This window comes from Fukomys damarensis, unplaced genomic scaffold, assembly GCF_012274545.1.
Source record: "Fukomys damarensis isolate Sample0158 unplaced genomic scaffold, DMR_v1.0_HiC HiC_scaffold_39, whole genome shotgun sequence".
NCBI classification, from domain to species: Eukaryota; Metazoa; Chordata; class Mammalia; order Rodentia; family Bathyergidae; genus Fukomys; species Fukomys damarensis.
The window spans coordinates 9362931-9383769 of record NW_022900951.1 but is presented as its reverse complement, the minus strand read 5'-3'; the positions used below and the strand labels follow the sequence as shown (position 1 = coordinate 9383769).

General features: G+C 39.1%; 1 protein-coding gene across 2 annotated transcripts; it reads right to left on the bottom strand.

Annotated features, from left to right (window-relative positions):
* Positions 1–1268: 1268 nt before the first annotated feature.
* Positions 1269–20351, bottom strand: Tlr7 (toll like receptor 7). 2 transcript variants are annotated; one of them, XM_010613972.2, is made up of 3 exons: positions 20311–20351; positions 19336–19436; positions 1269–5805 (listed from the first exon to the last, which is right to left on the bottom strand). In XM_010613972.2, exons 2-3 carry the CDS (start codon positions 19336–19338, stop codon positions 2659–2661), a joined length of 3150 nt encoding a protein of 1049 aa, XP_010612274.1. In that variant the 5' UTR covers positions 19339–19436; positions 20311–20351; the 3' UTR covers positions 1269–2658. The 2 variants fall into 2 exon arrangements, with proteins under 2 accessions (XP_010612274.1, XP_010612273.1); XM_010613971.3 differs by lacking the exon at positions 20311–20351 and adding an exon at positions 19757–19888.
* Between the last annotated feature and the right edge of the window lie 488 nt (positions 20352–20839).

The following is a 20839-nucleotide window of genomic DNA, read 5'->3' as shown; positions in this document are numbered from 1 at the left end:
CAGACAGATAGCGCTGGAAGTAGACAGGATTCTGGGGCCTAGAGAACCTGACTCAGAGATGGGGCTACAATCTCACCCACCTTTTTTTTTTTAAATGCACACACTTATGCATCCTATTCCTGTATCAAGACATAGAAGATTTGCATAACCTCATAAAGTCTTCTTAATCCACTTTCCTAGTCAATATCCCTTTGATAGCTGAAATAACCACTAAGCTTATTTCTATCACGGATTTGTTTGCCCTCTTTAGAACTTCATATAAATGGAAATATTACATTACGTGATTTTGTTTGTGTCTGGCTTCTTTCATCCAGAATGTTTTGCAATTCACCCATGTTTCAGTGTGTATCAGCAGGTCTTTACATTTTATTGCTGAGTAGTAGCCCATTGCATGAATGTGCATGTTTGTTTATCTGATCATGCATTCAGGGACATCTGGATTGTTTGCAGATTTTGGCTTGAACAAGTAAAGCTGCTCTAAACATTTCTTTTACAAATCCTTCTTGAAGTGGTAGTTCATAAAGTTGATATAAATTTAATTTAAGCTACTGTCATTCAGTTTTCCCAAGTAGCTGTACCTCTGTATACTTCTCTCTCCTCTCCAAACTACAGGTACTTGCTTTCCCCTTTCCTCAAGTGTAACATGTGCCTTGATCAAGGTGTCCGTTGGCTTGGATCCTAAAATGCCCAAGTCTTGCTGAAGTGTAGGATCTATCTAGGAAGAGGGACACATCTTGACAGGCTTGGGGTTGAAACAGACTGGGAGCCAAATCTTGATTGTGGAGCAGGATTTACAGAGAATCAGTGGGCCTCTTCTGTGGCAGAGCTGGCCTGAGGTGGGTCAGCAGAGAAGGCTTGCATTCAAAGCTTTATGGGACCTGGGTCATGTTCTCTTGGCAAATTGAGGTAGTAGCTATGCATCTGAGTCACCTATGAACAGCCCATTCTCACAAAACTCTGCTGTCTTCATGTAGTTAAGTGAGTGACTGGAATTAGACAAAGACCATCTGTTGATGTGCTCTTGCCTGCTCTCCTACATCAAACCACTGTACTTAATCTCATGTCAAAATGTACTGCGGTTTCTGAGTTGCATTATTTTTAGTTTCCCTTCCTCTTAATCTACTTCAGAGGATGTTTAAGTTGCCTTTAAGTGATTTATGATTATTAATCACCCAAATCTTTGAAACTTTATACATTGTTGTGTTTTAATAGAAGAAAATTGGTAATGGCCAAAGCCAATTTTTTATGTTTTCACCGAGGAAGAAAGAAGTCTATTAAGCACAACACAGCTAACAGAAATTATAAAATAGTTGACTCTAGCAATAAAATTACCCCTCTATCATTCCAGAGCTTCAGCTGGGAATTGATGACCTATATCAATTGATTAAATACCCTTTGGAAATAATTCATATACTATGTATTCACAGTCACACTTAAAGTTTTTGACATTTCTACATGAGGAAAATACAATTTCGCCAAGCTAATGCTCCAGGACTTGAACCTATACACACTGTTTTCAAAAGAGCATGGGTAACTCTGTAGATAATTTTTCATAAAATAAAGCAGGTTGATCAGATTACAAACTTTGAACTCATGTGAATTTATACCCAATTTGGCTTAATAATATCGTAGTCCTTTCTGTGGTCTTTGAATATGAAAACTGAAGTTTAAAACTGATGCTTTCTCAGTGTGAAGGTCTGTCAACCTCTGCTTCTCCTCCTCTCCTCAAAAATGAAAGGATTTTATGTAATTGTCATCTATCTAATTGTCTTCCTGATAACTATAAATAAATACATTCTCTTTCCACCTTCCTTTTGGGTTTACCATCAAAGCCATCTAATGCTGATATATTAAAGTTCCAGATATTTACAAATATACTGAATTAAATCACAAAATGATTTCAAAGATCACTGAATGCAGCTATGTTACTTTGGATACAGTATTTTGCAGTGCAGATAAAAATATTTCAGCAAGTAAACTGTCAACAAAGGTAATGAGCATCATTTAGCATAAAGATAGATAATTTAACTTTTCCCACTTGTAGGTAGACTATGCCCATTACTAGTAAAGTAATTTGCCTATTTCCCTATTGAGGCCACCAACGGGCATAAGAAAAAAGAGCCAACACTTGGTCTGCACAGAAGAGGGCACTAGATGATGCTGAAACAATTTGTTGAGGAGTTAACTGACTTTTTATTTCACTAAACCAACTCTGGTACTATCTTGTGTCATGTAGACAGAGCTTGAGTATCTTTTGCCCTATTTTGGAACATATCAGCACTGCTTAAGGGTAAAAGTGTGGCTCTTCTCCATATCATGACGGTATATATTTAATAATCACAGTTGCAAGTGAACCAGAGTCATGAGCTCTCTCCTTGCTATCATTTTTCCCCAACAGTATTTTATACAAGAGCTAAGTGGAGAGACTCACAGGAAAAGGAGACACAAAAAACTAGGAAAGAAAACTTGATGCATTATTTAAACACTATCTTTCCAACTCCTTCTCCATTCGTTGGTGAATCCCCTCTGATTTGGGCAATCCCAGCACATTAAGAGAATTTTAAAACACTCTTTCAATGAAATATTTTCGAGAAAATTCAGGCAGCCAGGCAGCCCCTGGGTAAGCTAGAAGAACTATGCTGTTTTCAGAAAGAAGAACTATGCTGTTTCCTTGAACATCTGACTATAGACCACATGATTGTCCATGGCCAGAGCATTTTTCAGACACTGCCAGAAGTATGGGTGAGCCTGTGGATTTGTTGGCCACTCAAGGACAGAACTGCCACAGAGCCTTTTCCGGAGCTGAAGAAACTTGGACTTCATAAGGGGCTTTTCAAGGAATATCAAGATGATCACATCTATTTTTTCATCCATGAGCCTCTGATGGGATAAGTAAAATGCTATTTTAAAATTCTCAGTCTTTGCATACTTTTCTGTCATCACAAACACCGTCTTTTTGCTAAGCTGTATGCTCTGTGAAAGGTTTTCCAGAACTGGTTGCCCTGGTAACCAGTCCCTTTCTTCCAGACATAAATTAAAATGTTTCTCTCTGGGGTCTTCCAATATGGCCACCAACTCATCTAAAACCCACTCTGTCACGGCCGGATCTTTAGTGTCATACACAATAAAAGCATCATAGCAACATTCAGCTGACCGCAGACGCTGATAACCCCATATCTTGGCCTTACAGAAATGATAGATATACCACATATCCCAGAAATACAGGTGACTTGCTGTCATAACCACCATCAGAAAGAGAGCTACAGATATGGAAACTGAAAACAGAATCAGGTTAATCAGATTTAACTCACAGGTATACAGATCCAGAGAGACAACACTCTGGCCTTTGTGTGCGCCTGGCCCTGCACAAGTCACTTCTGTGGCTAGGTAAGGAATAGTCACGTCTGTATGATTAACCCACCAGACAAACCATATAGCATCACAGTTGCAAAGAAACCGATTATGATGTAGAAGCAATGTCTCCAGATTGTTGAGGACATTTTGTGGGAAGCTAGTTTTTTGTATAACCTGGATTTTATTTGAACTGAGATCCAGATATTGCAGCTGAAAAGCATCTTCTAGAAAATATTTTGTCAGATGTCCGATTTGATTCTTCATAAGAATCAGTGTCCTGAGGGTTCTGGAACAGTTGGATAATCTCTCAGGGACAGTTGTCAGTTGGTTGTGACTGAGGTCCAAGAATTCCAGATTTTTTAGAAATGGGAGCTTTCCCCAGTTGAACGTTCGGAGCCCGTTTTTGGCCAAAGAGAGGTTCTTCAGATTTGGAGGCATACCCTCGAAAACACCAGGAGGTAAAAAACTCAGAGAATTTCTAGAGATGTCTAATACTTCTAAGTTCAGCAGATTCTGGAAGAATTTTAAATATCTGTTATCACCATCTCGCCATAAAATATCTAAATGATTTCCTCTGAATTCCAGAATTTTAAGAGATTTGCTCTCCATGGTCCTGCTGGTGGAGGTAGAGATGTCATTGTCATTCATCATCAGTTTCTTCAGAAACTTCAAGTTCTTGGTAAAGTTGAGCATGTGAGTAATTCCTTCTGATTGGAAATAATGGCTGTTACTACTTAAATCTAGAATTTCCAGGTTGTGAAGCTCCTCAAATGCTGTTGAATGGAGTAAATCAAGCCGGTTATTAGAGAAGTCTAAGTATTTCAGCTCTTCTAAATGCTGGAATTCACTGCCATTGAAAGTTTGGCCAATGGCATTTCCTGACAAGTTGAGGCATTTGAGGAAAGAAAGGTGCTGAAAATCAGAGGGCTTGACAAAAAATATATTATTTCTACTCAGGTCCAAGGTCTGCCCATACATGTAGCAATCATTGTTTAAAGCAAAGAAAGAAGACTCATTGTTTTTGACCCTGCAACTCCTTGCATACTCATCATATCTGAAATAATGTAATGTCTCAAGGACCTGGGGACCATTACTTTCTGCAGAAGTTCTGCTGTTAGAGCAGAAGCCAGTTTCACTTGAATCTCCTGAAGGTGATATTTTGTTCATCGAAAGATCTATGAGTTTCAGTCTTTGAAATTGTTTAAATATGCTGAGGTCAGCAATTTTTATAAAGTTAGTGCCTAAATCAAGAACTTCTAGATTGTGAAGATCATGCAAGGGAGAAAGATTAAGACATTTCAGCTCTTTAAAGACATACCCTTTAATTCGCAAAATTTTCAGGTTTTTCAATGAAGAAAATGAATGTGATAGATTTATAGATGCATGATACACCTGAAGTTCATAATTGAAAGACAAATCCAATTGGATGAGGTTGGGGAGAAAATGCAAAAATTTGGCATCCCCAATTTCTTTGGCCAAGTAGTTTTGGGAAAGATCTAGTTCTTTAAGGTTACTCATATGTTTAAACCATTCTAGGGGCACATGCTGGAGCGAGTTACTGTGTAGACGTAATACTTGTAATTCTGTCAGTGAGTCAAAAGCATTTATATGGATCTGCAGTGCAGAATTATTCTCACAGGGTGTGCAAGGAAATGGGACATTATAACAACGAGGGCAATTTCCACTTAGGTCAAGTATTTGCAAGTGGTTGAGGTTATTAAAATCATCTTTTTGGATGTTTGTGATTATGTTGTTGTAAAGATAGAGTTCTGTTAAATTAGACGGCAAAAGTGTGGGGACAGCTGTGATGTTGTTATCTTTCAGTGAGAGCACTTTTAAATTTCTCAGGTTTAGGAAGGCATTTTTTTCAATTGAATAGGAAACATTACAAGGATTGCGATAATAACAGTTTTGGCCAAGATAGAGCATTTCTATGTTGACCAGTTCTGTTAGATTCTTCTTCATGATGAAAAAGATATTGTTGGCTTCAAGGCTCAGAAGCTGCAAGCTGGGTGGAAGGTCCTGAGGTATCTGTAGAAGCTGGTTAGCATCCAGGTAAAGGGCTTTTAAATAAGTGAGTCTACTAAAGCTTCTAGGTTTAATCTGCAGCCTCCTGGTACACACGTTATTTTTGGCCCCCATTCGAGTAGGTACACAGTTGCACCTGAAATCAACCTCTACCAGATGATCCAGGTTGTGGAAGGAGTCTGGGGAGATGTTTGGTATGCGGTTAATAGTGAGGGTGAGGTTGGTGGCATTGGTGGGAATACCTTTAGGGATTTCTGTCAAGTGCTTATCGGTGCAGTCCACGAGCACATGGGACTTTGAAGGATCCAGACTGATATCACAGGGCAGGGTTTTAGGAAACCATCTAGCCTCAAGGAGTTTGGAAATTAGTATCATGCTTAACAGGATAAAAAATTGTCTTTTCGGTGTACACATTGGAAGCCCCTGAAAAACACAAGAAAGGACAAATTATTGTTCTAAAGTATACCAAAAATTAGAATTCAAAAGTTCCTTCCTTTGCTGTCCCTCTTTTGCTGCACTATAGAAGTAAACAACTCAGGTCTGGTTCTTAATGGTCTAAACAGCACTTTCAACCCTGCAATTTTGCCAGTCACTGAGCTTCTACTTCATTTAGATATATGTTTATTTTTTAGCACCTTAGCTTTCTAGCAAAAGAGCTTTTAATGTGTAGAAGCAGCATTTTCATACTTGCTATTGTGTAGCATGCTACCATGGAAAAGCCACAAATTAGCTGCCAAAGTCTGAACTTTGAAGGTTCAGGGAATATTTACAAACACAAGTACACTTGGGAAGAATAATGCACTAAGATTTTAGTAATTTATGTTTATTTGCTAAGCCTGTCCTGGTACATATCACTGGGGTATCTCATAATATTCAAGCCTCATAATATTTTAGTTGGAAAAGAAGAGATCCATGATCTCTACATTGCAAATTAAGACATGGCTTTGCAATATTAACTGGCTTTCCTAAGATCACCCACTTAACAAATAGCACTTGATTATCAAGCATACACTCCTGCCATCTTGGCATTGCCCTTCTATAAGGTGGTTCTCGGATTGTTTTGGGAAGTCAACTCAGAAATCATCTCCAAGATGATTTGTAGATGTGTTGTTTTCTTACACACATTGAGTTTCCAGTGCATAAATTTGGAGAGAAGATGGTAGTAGCAAACATTGAAGTCTGAGACCTGTAACCACATAATTGATCAAGTGACATCCTTATAGGACTGAGAGGTCAGCTGTTAATAATTATGCTAAGACTGTATACATAAACCGAGAGTCTCTAGGAAAAATGGGACCTATAAGAACCTACCCAGAAAGGTGATTCTTGGGAATCTAGATTAAGCATGACAAAGGAACCCTGGAAAAAAAGGCCTTTAAAGAGAATTTATGAGAAATGCCAAAGAGCTTCGCTATTCACCATATTACATTCAACTAGCCATGCCTTAGAGGGTGGTTTAACCATGGGCTTGCTGTCATGTTTCAGGATTTCTATCAATATTTTACTTCAGAACACTGGTTTTCATTTAACCAGGACTTATACAAAGAAAGCTCCAACCTGTGTTTTTACAATAGGTGTCTAGCTCAATTAATGATTTTGTCCTCCCAGCAGACAGAATCTATCAATCATGTTAATATCTAATAGACTACAGGTCTACTCACCTTAATTTCTCTAACATGAGATAAATAAACGGAAATTTTCCCCAGCTTTCTTTTTCTCCAATGCAAGATATCTCAGAAGGATCTCAAAGGAATTTTTCATTCACCTTTACATTTGCCTAGAGTTTGTTGAAGTTAGGTACACGAAATTTTGTTTTTCTTCTTCCACTATCTTGGCTTTTCCTTCCCATCATATTAAGACCATTCAGAGTCCAGTTGACTTCCTTCATCATCTTTCTCAACATCCTCTTGCTTTACCAATTTAGCTGACACAGTACCAGCTGGGATTAGTCTGCCCTTGCTCTGGTCAAAAGCCTTGTCTCTAGGCTGGCACTTTTCCAATCCATGTTATCTATCAAGCTTCTCAAACATTAATCATTCTCTTGCTCAAACATCTCTAAAATGGGTTTCTTTTTGTTTTCTCATTTACAGTATGAACTCAGACTTTTTCATCATCATGAGATCTCAAGTCTTCCATAATTTGTCCCTGTCTGCTTGTGGGAGTTTACCTGACACTAGTGCTAAATCCAAGGTTCTCAACTTACTTGGAATACACTTTCCTACCATTTTCACCCACTAGAATTCTAGTTACCATATTTTTTTTTGGTAAAGGGGATCCAACTTGAGTCCTTGTGCTTGTGAGGCAGGCAGTGGAACCACTGATCTAAATCCCCGGCCCAGAATTCTAGTTATCTTTGAAAGCTATATTTGTCTAACTGGAGCACTCAAATGCTTGTGAATATATGGCAATGGGAAGCCAAAGGTAAATATGGCACATCTTCCTAAAGCCTCAATTCTAAGATTTAGGGAAAATATTTGCTATTCAGTCCATAGGGAGAGAATGGGTCAAGAAAAGATGAAGGGCTTTAGAAGAGAAAAAGGAGCAAAGCAGAGTGAGCCCTCGTATAGGTCCCAATAATAGGATTCCAGATCCTGGAGCATAACCTTAGGTATGCTTCTGTCAGAAGACATGATGAGTGCATGCAGCTCACCATCAGAAGGCTGCTGCGGTAATGTTGCTAAGAGTGATGTTGCAGACCAGGGAGGTGAGCTGTGTTCCAGAGCAGGCAGTGTGGATAAAAGACTATCATGAACCCACTGCTCTCTTCTCATCCCATTCCCATGGACCTATATGAGAACCTAGGCAGAAGTGGGAGTATCCCTGAATTAACTGGTTTAAAAACAGGAAGTGATTGGGACAGGGATCATAAAACTGAGATTTCTAGGATATTTAAGTATTTTGTAGATTGGGGAAAGTGGAGACTCTAAGGAAGTTTGATTGTGGGAAAATAAAGTGATACCGTAACCAATGGCACGATAGCAAATGTTTAACCACTGGCTTTCCTGCTCTCCCCCACACCCCTCCAACAAAACTCTTTCATGTGTTAAGTGCTGGTTTGTAGTATTTATCAAATTCCCTAGCATAAATATTCCTGCCATGGCCAATTTCAAGCTACCAGTGTGACTTCACTGAATGCAGAGCGGGGAAGAGATACACAGAACTGCTGCTTCTTTTCTTCTCTCTTTTTTGCTTCCTGCACTTTATTTATTATTCATACATGTTTGTAGTAAATAATGATTACACTGATCATGGGAGATGTGTACATGTACACAGTATATCGTAATTCTTTTCTTTGCCCTCTTTCTCTCCTCTCCCTCGGACGCTTCTTCCCTTCCACATTTACAAAAGCTCTATCTCCATTTTTTCTTTAAATATCTTTTCCATTAAGGAGCAGAATGGGGGAGAGATAATAGGAAGGAGGAAGAACTTGTTCAAATGGGAAAGTGAATAAGATAACTCCTCTTAGAAGCCTGTATTTGAGTACAGACAATGCACTATTGGCATTTTTAGCCTTTATGTAATGACATATCATACATTCGAATGCAAACTTTATTAGAAAACAAATTTTCTTATTTCTAAATTGTCTCACATGTGTCCACAGTTCCTCTAGTTACTGCCACCTCCCTATTCCAATTAGTCATTTGCTCTCACCTGGACTACTGCAATGGCCTCCAAACTGTCTCCCTGCCTCACCTTCTTCTGTACAATTCATTCATCTATCAGCATCAGAGCATTCTCTATAAACACGAATCAGATCAACTACATTGATCTGCTACACTTTGAATGAAATTCAGTCTTTCTTCCATTGCTTATATTGTGCATGTTCTGACTCCATTCTCCCTCTCAGGCCTTGAACTGTCTTTCCTCTCTCTTTAGCTACATGGCTCCATCTGGCCTATTTTCTGTTCTGCATTTACCATATGCTAGGCAGCATTCTCTATAAACACGAATCAGATCAACTACATTGATCTGCTACACTTTGAATGAAATTCAGTCTTTCTTCCATTGCTTATATTGTGCATGTTCTGACTCCATTCTCCCTCTCAGGCCTTGAACTGTCTTTCCTCTCTCTTTAGCTACATGGCTCCATCTGGCCTATTTTCTGTTCTGCATTTACCATATGCTAGGCACTAGGCATTAATCTGTAGGGCTACATGTGTTCTGAATTTTAAAAGTTTTCAGATTTCCAAGGGTAACATGCACATACCTTGTATTATATAATACCAGTTGGAGCTTGGGCACAGAGTTCTGCAATGGTATACAGGATTTTCCACTCTGGGTGGGATTTTTTGTCAAAACAAAAACCAAAGCAAAAGAATAACTGGATCTTTAGTTTAGATAATTCTCCTCCAAATGCACTAGAGCATGTCATCTTGCCATCAAGTGAGGGCAATGCTTTCATATTTGGGATTTTAGAATTGCAGGCCTCTCTATTTGCATTTCATGGATGAGACAACTGAGCCACAGGGAGGTATATACGATCTGTAATAGACTGCTTTGCTTTCAGAGCATGTAGCACAATCAGAAATTATCTTGCTGATTTATATCCTCATTTAGTCACTGTCTGACCTGCAGGAGAATGTATGTTCCAAGAGATCTGGGTTTTGTGTGTCCTCAGGTAAAAAATACCCAGACTTAGTACTACATTATGTTTGGTGAACACATGAATGAAACAATGAATTCATGCACAAATGAATAGTGAAGTAAAACAAAATACTTTAAAAATACTTCTCCTCAGAGAAGTTTTTTCAGGCTACACTCAGACTCGGGAAGGGTCCCTCCTGTCCCTACTACAAGAAGCCTTCTGTGATCAAACCAGGAAGAAGTACTCCCTCCTTCCTCTCCTCTCCTGCACTAATTATACCTGAGGCCATGGAATAAACACTGGGATAAGGGTTAGAAGAACTGAGTTCTAGCCCCGGAGAAAGCATCTCACAAGAGAATGAAACACACCATAATAGCAAATGGGATATACCAAAGAGCCAGCCACCTCCCCCACCCCTGATACATAGTCACCAAGACAGTGGACCTGAACCAGACAATTCTCCAATACTTCATTAAATAGAAATTGTACCAAGTATCTCATGAGAAAAAATTTCATAATAAATATCAGAATTCTACTGATTCATATTCATTCTCTCACTGAGAAGTACAAATTGGATACCTACCAGGGGCAAGAGACACATCATCTCTGCCCATAAAGAGTGCAAAATTTTTGGAAGAGAGCAAACAATATGGAAATCTAAAATACAATATAGAAATCCAGTTTCCTTCCAGACAAGACACTGATGATCATATTATGTATATCTTAAATGTATGTTGTTCTTATTTTATGAGGTAGTTTCTGAGAATTTCAATTAAATCTTTTCATTATTATAAGAGTCCAGAGATTGCTATACATCTCCTGGTATCTTTTCCTCATGTCGCAGTGACAGGATTTCCATTTTTAGTTGGACATACACCACTCTGAAAAGTGATTATATTTCTCAGACTCCCCTGCAGCTAAGGATGGCCAGGTGGTGAAGGATTGGCCATGTGGCCAATGGGATTTGAGTATATGTACTGCTGAAGCGAGCACTGGCCAACGGGATTTGAGAGGAATTGAGGTGTGCAATTTCTAGGACATGTCCTTAATAAACAGTTGAGCTAGTCCTCTTCTTCACTTGTACTTTCACATGGCTTCTTGTAACATATATACAGGATACAGTCATCTTGGATGGTGAAATAAGGGAAACGTGTTGGTCATGGTAGAGCAATGAGGTGGGTGATCCAAAACATACAGATCTTTCCTTGTATGACCTCATACCTCTCAACAGTAATAATGGTTCTGAATTACTGACTTCCAGGAGTTTATGAGAAGTCAGAAAATTTTTATGCTAAGCCAGTGTTAATTAAATATTCATTGCACAAATGCAAAGCTAATTTTACACTTGATCTTAGCCAAAAGGCCGAGAAACTATTGCAAACCTATTTTTTTTTCTTGGTACCACGGATTGAACTCGGGTCCTTGTGTTTGTGAGACAGGCAGTGGAATCACTGAGATAAATCCCTGGCTCTCGCAAACCTAATTTTAACCAGCACAGAATTTGGAGATAAATTGCTATCCATGAAAGAATCCAGGTTACATTAATTTCATTAAGCTATGAGCAAGAAAGACTCAGATATTGGAGACTGGAGAGCAGGTGGCCCATGTTAGGATTTTGCAAGACGCTTGATAAAACGGTCACCTGTCACCTCTGGTTTGAAAGCAGAACACATTCCACCTGTGACTTTACCCTGAAGGGAAATGATTTGGCAACATTCATAATGGTTATGTGTGTTGGTGGCTTCTTACTGGTTTTTAGCAGTCTTATGAGAGAAATGAACTAGGGCCAAAGCTTGCCACCCTTCAAGCAGGCCTGGAAGGAGATACAGATTCACTAAGAGTTTGTCTGCCTGAGGCCCTGAGCTCTAACTTAATTAAAACTTCTTTCTCTATCTGGAGCCTAGTTGAGGTGAAAAAGTCAACGGCTTTTCCCCAAACTAAGGCAGATAGAATGGATAGTCAAAGGAAATAAGCATATGGTCACATGCATTTTTTAAGCACATTCCATTAAACATTTTCTGGAAGAAAACAAAAACCAATCCAGGGTAAAAATTCTGATTGAGTGTTGCCTTCCCCTTGACTCAACCAGCCTCCGGATAGTTGATTAAATTGAGAGAGAACATTGCAAAACAGACAGAGAAGCAGAGGTGCTAGAGCTTGTCCCAGGTGGGACTCAGGCAATTCAGACACAAAGCTTGTACCATTAGCTATTCCACTATAGCACTTTCATATCTCCCTTTAGTTTGGGAACACCTTTATGTCCAGAAACTGTATTTTGTCTTTACATGTCCTCCGTCATAATGATGAATGCCACATAATTAGTGCAAAAGAGGTATTTGCTGAGGAAACCAAAGCTCTGAACTGTCTTAAAAATCCCACAGGAGTCCCACATTAAAAAAGTCATAACTAGTATGGTTAGATTTTGTCAAGGGGACAAAAAGTGGGCTGGAGGGCCTGGGCCCTCTAAACGCAGGGTTGGAATGGGGGAAATGTGCAGAAGATAGAAGATGGTGTCATTAGAAAGGGAAGAAGAGATTGGGAAGTGGAGCTTCAGAAAGACTCCCTTATCACACAATGCAACCCCAGCAAAAGCACAGAGCTCCTTTGTCTCACCTGGGAGCGGATACATACAGGATAAGGCTTCCCTTGTGCCACACTCATTGAGCCCAAGGCCAATTGGCCCTTGTAATTCTACTTGGCAGATAAAATATCTCCAGGCTCTCCCTCCAACCATGCTGGAAGCCTGGAACTTGGAGCTTCCCCCATGTTTGCATTCCAACACCCCAGCCAGAAGGAAGGCTAACTGCAGGGAGAAAGTTGGGCTCTGATCAAGCAGGTAAGGGGAAAAATGGACTCCGTGAATAAAGCCTTTCTAAATCGGTTAAACAGAAAGTATACTTTTGAGGCTTACCAACATAAAAGATATTTTTAAGAGCATGTTGTAGAAATGTGAAATACTCTTTTATTCCAATGGGAAGTTCTTAAGTGTGGAAGTGATTGGGAACTTCGTGCTTCAGTCTTATGTTCGTGTCCATTAATGTTATTTTAAAACTTTAAGATTTCACACTGAGCCGGGTGTATGTTTTCATGTGATACAAATAATGCGTGTCATTTTGTTTTGGTTATTTTGGGGGCAGTGAGTGCCTAAAGATGAGCATCTTTCAGTAATTTGATTTATAAAATAGCATCGTACATAAGACATAAGCTTGGATTTGGTGATGAATCATGGCTAATTACTCATGCAAATACACTGGGTAAATTTGGGTGGTCAATTAGTGAAGTAATTACGGTAGAAATGGGAATGTGTGAGTTTGTGTGCACAGGTGTTTCTATTCTCTCAGTAAATCACCTCATTTGTTAAAATGGAAAATGCAGAATTCACGTTAAGCAGCCAATAATCATTTGTGTGTTTGTGTGTGTTTTAAAATAAGAGCTGCTTTTTATTCCATACTTGTATGCCAGGTGCTAAGAGAAACACATTGGTTATATTACATCACTGATTCCTCATCCTGCAGTTGAAAGGACATATTGATATATTTTTTGGGGGGGATACCAGGGATTGACCTCAGGACCTCATGCTTGTGAGGCAGGTGGCAGCACCACTAAACAAAATCCCCGGCCCACATATTGATATTTTTACTTTACTGATGAGGAGGAAGCAGAGAGCAGAGAAACAGTTTTCCTCCAAGATTTAAACCTAGTTTTGACCAACCATCTTCAAGTTGCCTCACATAGTTATAGCAAATGACTTGGTAAAATGTTCTTGGTCTGCATTTTGCTTAACTTTCTTTTGGATTATATGATTCTTGGCACTCTAATGTTTCCAAATTTGTACTATTTAAGGATTTTTGGGGGATGGGAATTGGGCTTTTTTGTAACAAAAATCTCCAAATATTAAAAATGTATATTTATGCTTTGAATGGAACCAAGTTGAAAGGAGAAAAAAATACTTTATTTGATGCTCTACTTCTTATGAATGGCATGCTGTGTACAGCAATGGTACATCAGGTTGTTTATGAATTTTTAAATTTAAAGGCACCTTGAGTTTTACCTTCATAATAAGGAATTATATGCTTATGTAGCCATTCAGCAAATATTAGCAAGAATCTACTCCATGCAAGTTACTGTGCTAGATTAAGTAGAGGAATGATGATGTAGGAACCAAATGCCTCCACTGTTGTAACAGCAGAAAGCATGTCTATTTCTTGTATGTAGAATTCTCTCTGCTGTCAGGAAAATACTTGGTGAGACAAATAAAGACATTATGTGACAAGGCTTAGTCCTAGATGTAATGCTGCTTGCTCATGCTTCAAATAAAAGCTTAGATAAAAAACTACTTAAAGTGGCAAAAATTGCTGGGCCTGGTGATATACACCTGTAATCCTAGCACTCGAGGCTGAGGCAGAAGGATCATCGAAATTTCAAGGCCATAGTGAGGGCTACATAGTGAGTTCAAGACTAGGCTACATAGTGAGTCCAGGCTGGCCTTGAGCATTGAAAGACCCTGTCTCAAAAAGCAAAAACAAAACAAAACAAGACAAACCCCAAAGTGGCAAAAACCTATATGCTTGGGTACCTAATTTTCATGGTGAGACTCAAACTTGTGCTCTGAACTGAATTCTCTTGATTTCAGATCTGTATTGGATTCCCATCAGATTGCTTATAGCTGTAGAGATATGATTACTGATAAGAAGAAACATTTACCAAGATGTACCTAACTTCATGTTTTGCAAATAGTACTTTTTAGCTTCAAAACTGCAAGCTTGTAAGAGACGTATGGTTATAATCTGAGGAGAAGGAAGAGCTGTATGTAACGAAACTTAAATGGCAAAAATGAGGAAGTGAGGTTGAGTGGTTTGCGTCTTGGGACAAGCTAGAGCAATGCCAGGATTTGGCTGACTCCTTGTGTTTATTTATTCTAGGAGTTAGTATCTCTCACGCTAAAAGTTTATAGGATTCAGCCTTTTCACATAGAGCTACCAATTGAATTCTCTTAAACTTTCACTTTCTCATCTATGGAGGGTAGGGAGCTGAGCTCTCTGACTTCAATGGTCCCTTTCTGTTGTGCTTATTCAAGGATGCTGATGGTTGGCCTAGAACCCCCTTAAAACTTTTCTGCCAGGAACTCTCCTTAGCTAGGGTCTTCATAGCCCCCCAAAACTTCAAGCTGCTGTGGTTCCAAAATGGCCTAAGAAAAGCTTCAAACCATTAACTTCTTAAGAATTTCAAAGAAGGGGAGAGCAGTCAATTCATCTGTTTATAATTCTAAACATTATATGTACTTCGATAAAACTACTGTATTCATTGGATTTAGCTCTTTGAAATATTAAGAGTGGGAGGAACTAGATGGCAACCATCAGTGTGACAGAATGGTTAAAAATGAGAAACCACCAATAATAGTAAAGCTGTAGGTTTTGAAATGAAATGCTGTACAAGGTCTCCTATTAAGTAGTACAAATAAAGTGGATTTTAAAGAAAGCATGGAATTCCTTTATGATGGATATGTACATACATTTGTATTTGCAGAGAAAAGTGTAGATCACACAAGCAACCTTAATGGCAATTTCTTTGGACCAATGGGGGCCTTTAGTGAGGAGAAGAAGACTTCTTCTCTCATGTTCTGTTTTTTTTTTTACTCCTCCCTCAAGTATTTTTATTAAAATGCTTTTGAAAAACAAAATCCCCAAGGAAATAAAAAAAAAAACCTCATCATAACAATGTGGAAGAAAATTGAGAAAAAATTAAAAATTCACCAAGGGTTTATGGATATCCACAGCATGCTAGATACATTTCTCAGGGGCAGGACAGTGACACCTTTCACCCCCCATCCCCTGCACCGTCTCTTTCAAGATCACAGAGCAGGCAAACAATCCAAGTGGCCTGAGTTTAAAGAGAGAAGAAAAGAAGCCTGTATTTCTGGGGCAAGTCATCTCAGGGAAGCCGTGGAAGGCAGGAGCGTTACCCTGCAGCTGGGTGTGCTGGATAGAACTAGAGATGACGGTTGCCTGGCGGCCGGAGAGAGGGGAAGTAGCTGTTGGAAATGTTCCATTTGGAACCCACTGACCTCTAGCTACAGAAGGCAGGACACTGACACAGTGAGTTGTTTGGTAACTAGATTTGGGTTACGTACAACTGTCCCTCCAGGGGCTAACCAAGCACTGTGAATAAGGGAAGTTGCTTCAGTGCTATTTGTTTATAGGCTGAGCTTCCACTAGGAATTCCCCTAACAGATTTCTGAATAACAATTCCCTCTTTGTGTATTTTAAAATATCTCTAATCATGATCTAATCTCTATAAAGTATAAATACCATAGATATCAAAGGTCCATTGTATAACAACAAAAAGTATAAGTATATACCCCACTTTTTAAAAAAATAATTTTTAGTTAATCATTTACTCTCTACTTGAGTAAATTTTTCAGTTCAAATAATAAAATGATATAAAGTAGTCTTATGTAAATCAGGAAGTCAGCAGCTGTTATATATTTCAACAATCATCAAAGACTCCAAGATACTAAACCTTATGTGATCTTCAACAGTATCTTCTTCTCTATAGCCACAGATTGGTAAGTTTTTCTTGGCAAAGGATAAGTTAATATGTGTTTTTAGTGAAATATTTTAGTATTACATAACTTCTAGTAAATATTTTACCCTTTATGATGTTGGTCATTGGTACAAAAGCAGTTATAGATAATACAGAAACAAGTGCACAAACAACAAAACTATTTGTGGGTACTTCAGTTTGAGTTCAACTTCTAGGTGCCATAGAGGAGTGATTTTCCTTTGATATATTTCAATCATTTAAAAAATAAAAATTGTTTACTGACATTGTGAAATGGGAAGAAAGGGGCTAAAGGTGTAGGGAAGGTGGGATGGATAGGGGAAGGGTAATAAGGGAAAAGAAAAAAATGTGAGATAAAGAAAGATGGAAATAAAGTGCTTGGAGATGGGGAGGGGAGGAGGGGGTTGAAGGGAGGGCAGGGACAAGGGGAAAAAATGAGAACCAAGGCCTGTCATGTAGAGGTACAAGATCCCAACAATGAATGTAACTGTACTGTATCCCTAAAATGTACCAATAAACTCAATTAAAGCTGAAAAAAATAAAAATAAAATAAAAATAGTATTTTTAGTGTGTGAGCTGTACAAAAACAGATGCAGACTGAATATGGCCCATGGGTCAGTTTGCCAACCTCAACTCTAAACTTTTGTCAGCTTCTGAGCTGAAAAACTATCTAGTCTCAGGGTGTAAAGAGACTGGTTGTTTAATCCATAATGGTATTTTTAAAATGCCAGCACAGTCCTCCAAATTTTTAAATAATCATATTTGATTCATTTAGTACACTGGTATCTCTTCATACCTTTGTTTAGCCATGGAGAGATTAGTTAAGAGTAAAATGTTTTTATTTTAAAAATTGATTAGCTACTGTTAACATTTTGGCCTGTATCCTTTCAATTCTGGTTTCTCCATCTCCGCATCTATTTTTCCCATTGAGAAGCATTTCAGTTATAGCCAGGGCTTTGTCAGGGAAAGGATTTGGCTTTAAATCCATATGCAACATTGGACATAACTTATTTGCTTTACCAGGCTGCAGAGACTATTTTGGTAAATGGTTCACCGCATGCCTGCTCACTTCTTTAAGAAGAGTTTATAGAAGTCCAACTTCCAGATTAAAGAATCTGACATGATTACTGGTAAGTTGAATATTTTCTCTGTGCTTTTGGGCCTTGCATTTTTTTTCTTTTGAAAACTGTTTCGTGTCTCTTTGTATAAAAGATATACCAATTTCCCCTTGTTCTTAAGAGTAAGATACCATACCGGAACCCACATGCATTGAGTGTCTGCAGGTGCAAGTGCACGGCAGGCTTGGAGAGACACAGGAATTTCAGACTGCTCTGGAGTCAGGCTGCGCAAGCCATGTCCTTAGGCTCCTTAAACTCTCAAGGCCTCAGTTTCCTTTTTTTTGTGTCTCACAGGGCTTCCTTGAGGCTGAAACAGAACCATGTGTATCAAGCCCTTAGCCCAGTGCTTGACTAGGAGTAAGTGCTCAAGAAGTGCGAGCTCTCTACATTATCATCATTTCAATTGTTCCATGGCTCAAGAGGCACAGAAAGATATGGTCATGTGAGCCTGTTAAAACAGACATCTGGGTTTCTAGGAAATGAAACTAGAGGCAGTTGTTTCCTTTGTAGCACAGTAGCCCCATAATTAACGCTTTATTAGACCTTAGTCATAAAATGAGTACAACATTCAGATCTAGAAGTCACAGTGGCTCCCTAGTGCCACTAATTGCAACTAATTTGTGTTACAAAATAGTTTCTGACAAAGGCCACCCATGTCTTTTTCTTGTTTAGTTTTGGCATACCTAAGCACTGACACTCGTATCACACCACGTGCAAAAGACCTGGACAAACGGGGTTATTAGAGTCTAACAGTGGCTCTGAAGGCAACTGGGAGGTATCGTAATGCTGCTTTCAGAGTCAGAGAAACAGAGCTTCTGAAGGCTCAGATGCTAGGCCCAAGGTCCTCCGATAGTGATTGGGAGAGGCAACCACTGGCAAAGACTCTCCATGACTACACTTCAGTCAGGCTCCTCTAAGCCTCGATGACTTGGCCTGTGGGTTTTGTGGCCATCTTTGCATTGCCCAATTGGAGCAAGAGTCCTGCTAAGTTATTTTATTGAGAATCCTGTGCATACCTTGTTTTGTGATTACCTTTGGTATCTGATCAAATTCCTCATTCCTCACCACCCCCAGAAGATGTCTGATCTATAGGATCCTTGCCTATCTCCAGTGAGAATCTGGTCTAGTCAAGTTAGCTAGAATTTCCTGTCCCTTGAAATTTCCTCTTAGTGATTCTCCATCCACTGACTGCTACCTTGGTCCTTGCTGTGCATGAAATTGAGCCCAGTTCTGTACCGAGGTCTCTTTTTCCTTGTTGCAGCAGTCCCTGTAGTACCACTTCAACTATGCCAGCTCTGGGTTTCTTTGACAGCATCAGAGCTTGGAGTGTTGTCCTATGTGCACGCCCCCCCCCCGTCCCATCAACACAGTCATTCCCATAACACCAGATGCTGGGAAAAGCACAGAGTAGCTTCCATGATTTGCATGGCTTTAAAACCAAAACTGTAGGATGAAGAAAGCAGACCCATAGAAGCTATGTCCCTAACTGAAATATCTGCCCCTGGTAACTTTTATAGGGAGTTGGAGAGAGCATCGATTGATCTAAAATTATGAAATATCCCCCTGATTAATCTGAGTGATGAAAGAGCACAAAACAGTTTCCCTCAGGAAATAAGCAAAATAAGGCTCTTAAACTGGTTTCAGTTCTTCCCAGAAAGATTACAGATAGCAATTCTAGGATTTGCTTACCATTTTCAGTCTTCTTCCAAAATGGAATACAGAAGTCTGGTGGAAGAGAGACGAGCATGAGAGGTACCAAGGTCAGCCCAAGATGAAGCCAGCAGCATCAACTAAGATAAAGAGAGACATCAGACTTGGCATTGAAAATACAGCAAAATACTGTAGTTTAAAAACATGATGGGAAAATTGCCTTAAAATGCACCATTGAAAATACCTATTACTAATATTTTATTCCCTCAAATTAGATTGAGAATGACAAGTACTGAAGAAATCATTTCTAATGTTATCAAAAGTTGATCTTATCCTTAAAGAATTGACATTTTAGACTACTACATTTTCCCTTGTAGTCTAAAAAAATTTCTTTGCCTATAATTTGAGCTCCTTCTCCTCCCCTTTCCAATCCTTTCTAACAGGGCATACATCTACTTACTTAAATGATCCAAATGTGTTCCAATGCTTAAAATACTTTTCTTGATTGCATGGAGGATTCTATATCTGAAGTTTTCTGAGATGCAGGGATGAGCAGCAGATAGTGTAGAATCACAGAGACTCCGTGCTGCTAACTCTGGGGTTTCAAGTGCAAAAACAAGGCTGGGAGTGGTGAGGGGAGCAAGGAGGAGCGTGACACTTTCTGCCACCCCAGGCATGAGGTTTTCAGAAACACCAGGTTCCTCTTATTTGTACCACCATAACTAGATGAGTATCGCATCTGAATTCGAGAAAGTTTGAACATAATTTCTTTTTTATGGCAGGGTTTTTAACCTTAGCAGTTTTGATACTTTGGACCAGATCATTCTTTGTTGGGTTGCAGAATGTTTGGCTACATTCCTGCCATGTGCCCTCCACATACCAATAGCACTGGCTCCTCTCAGTTGTGACAAGCAGAGATGTCACAGAACATTGCAAAATATCCCCAGAGGGGCATAATATCCCAAGTGAAGAATCACCGTTCTGTTGATGCCTCAGAAACAAATGTAATTTTACCTTTGTTGTCTTTGGCCCGGCAGGAAAGGCTACTGGTTTTCAAACCATGGCAAAGCACCAGTTCGTTCCCTCACTTTAGATTAAAAAAAAGCAAAAGGTCAACTGTACTTGCGGTCTAGTGTCCTATAAAGCCTTGCTTCTCAGACTGTGGTTCCTGGCAGAATTACTCCTTTCTTAACTGATTATCAGAGCGTTTTGTGGGTCCAGTCAAAATATTGTAGCCATGTGTGAAGTTCCTTAATCCACCTATTCTGTCTGGAATGGAATGTGGTAAATGCAGTTTGGCATGAGGAAATCAGATGATAATGACCAGGCTTAGTATGCTGAATTGAAAAGTCATTTGTTGGAGTACTACTGTGCCATAAAGAAGGATAGATTTCAGTCATTTGTAGGAAAATGAATGCACCTTGAGATCATAATGTTAAGTAAAATAAACACACAAGTGTAAAGGTTGCATGGCTTCTCTTATATGAGAAAGACAAAGTATACATAATTTAAAAAACAAAATAAAAGATAGATAATAGGAAAC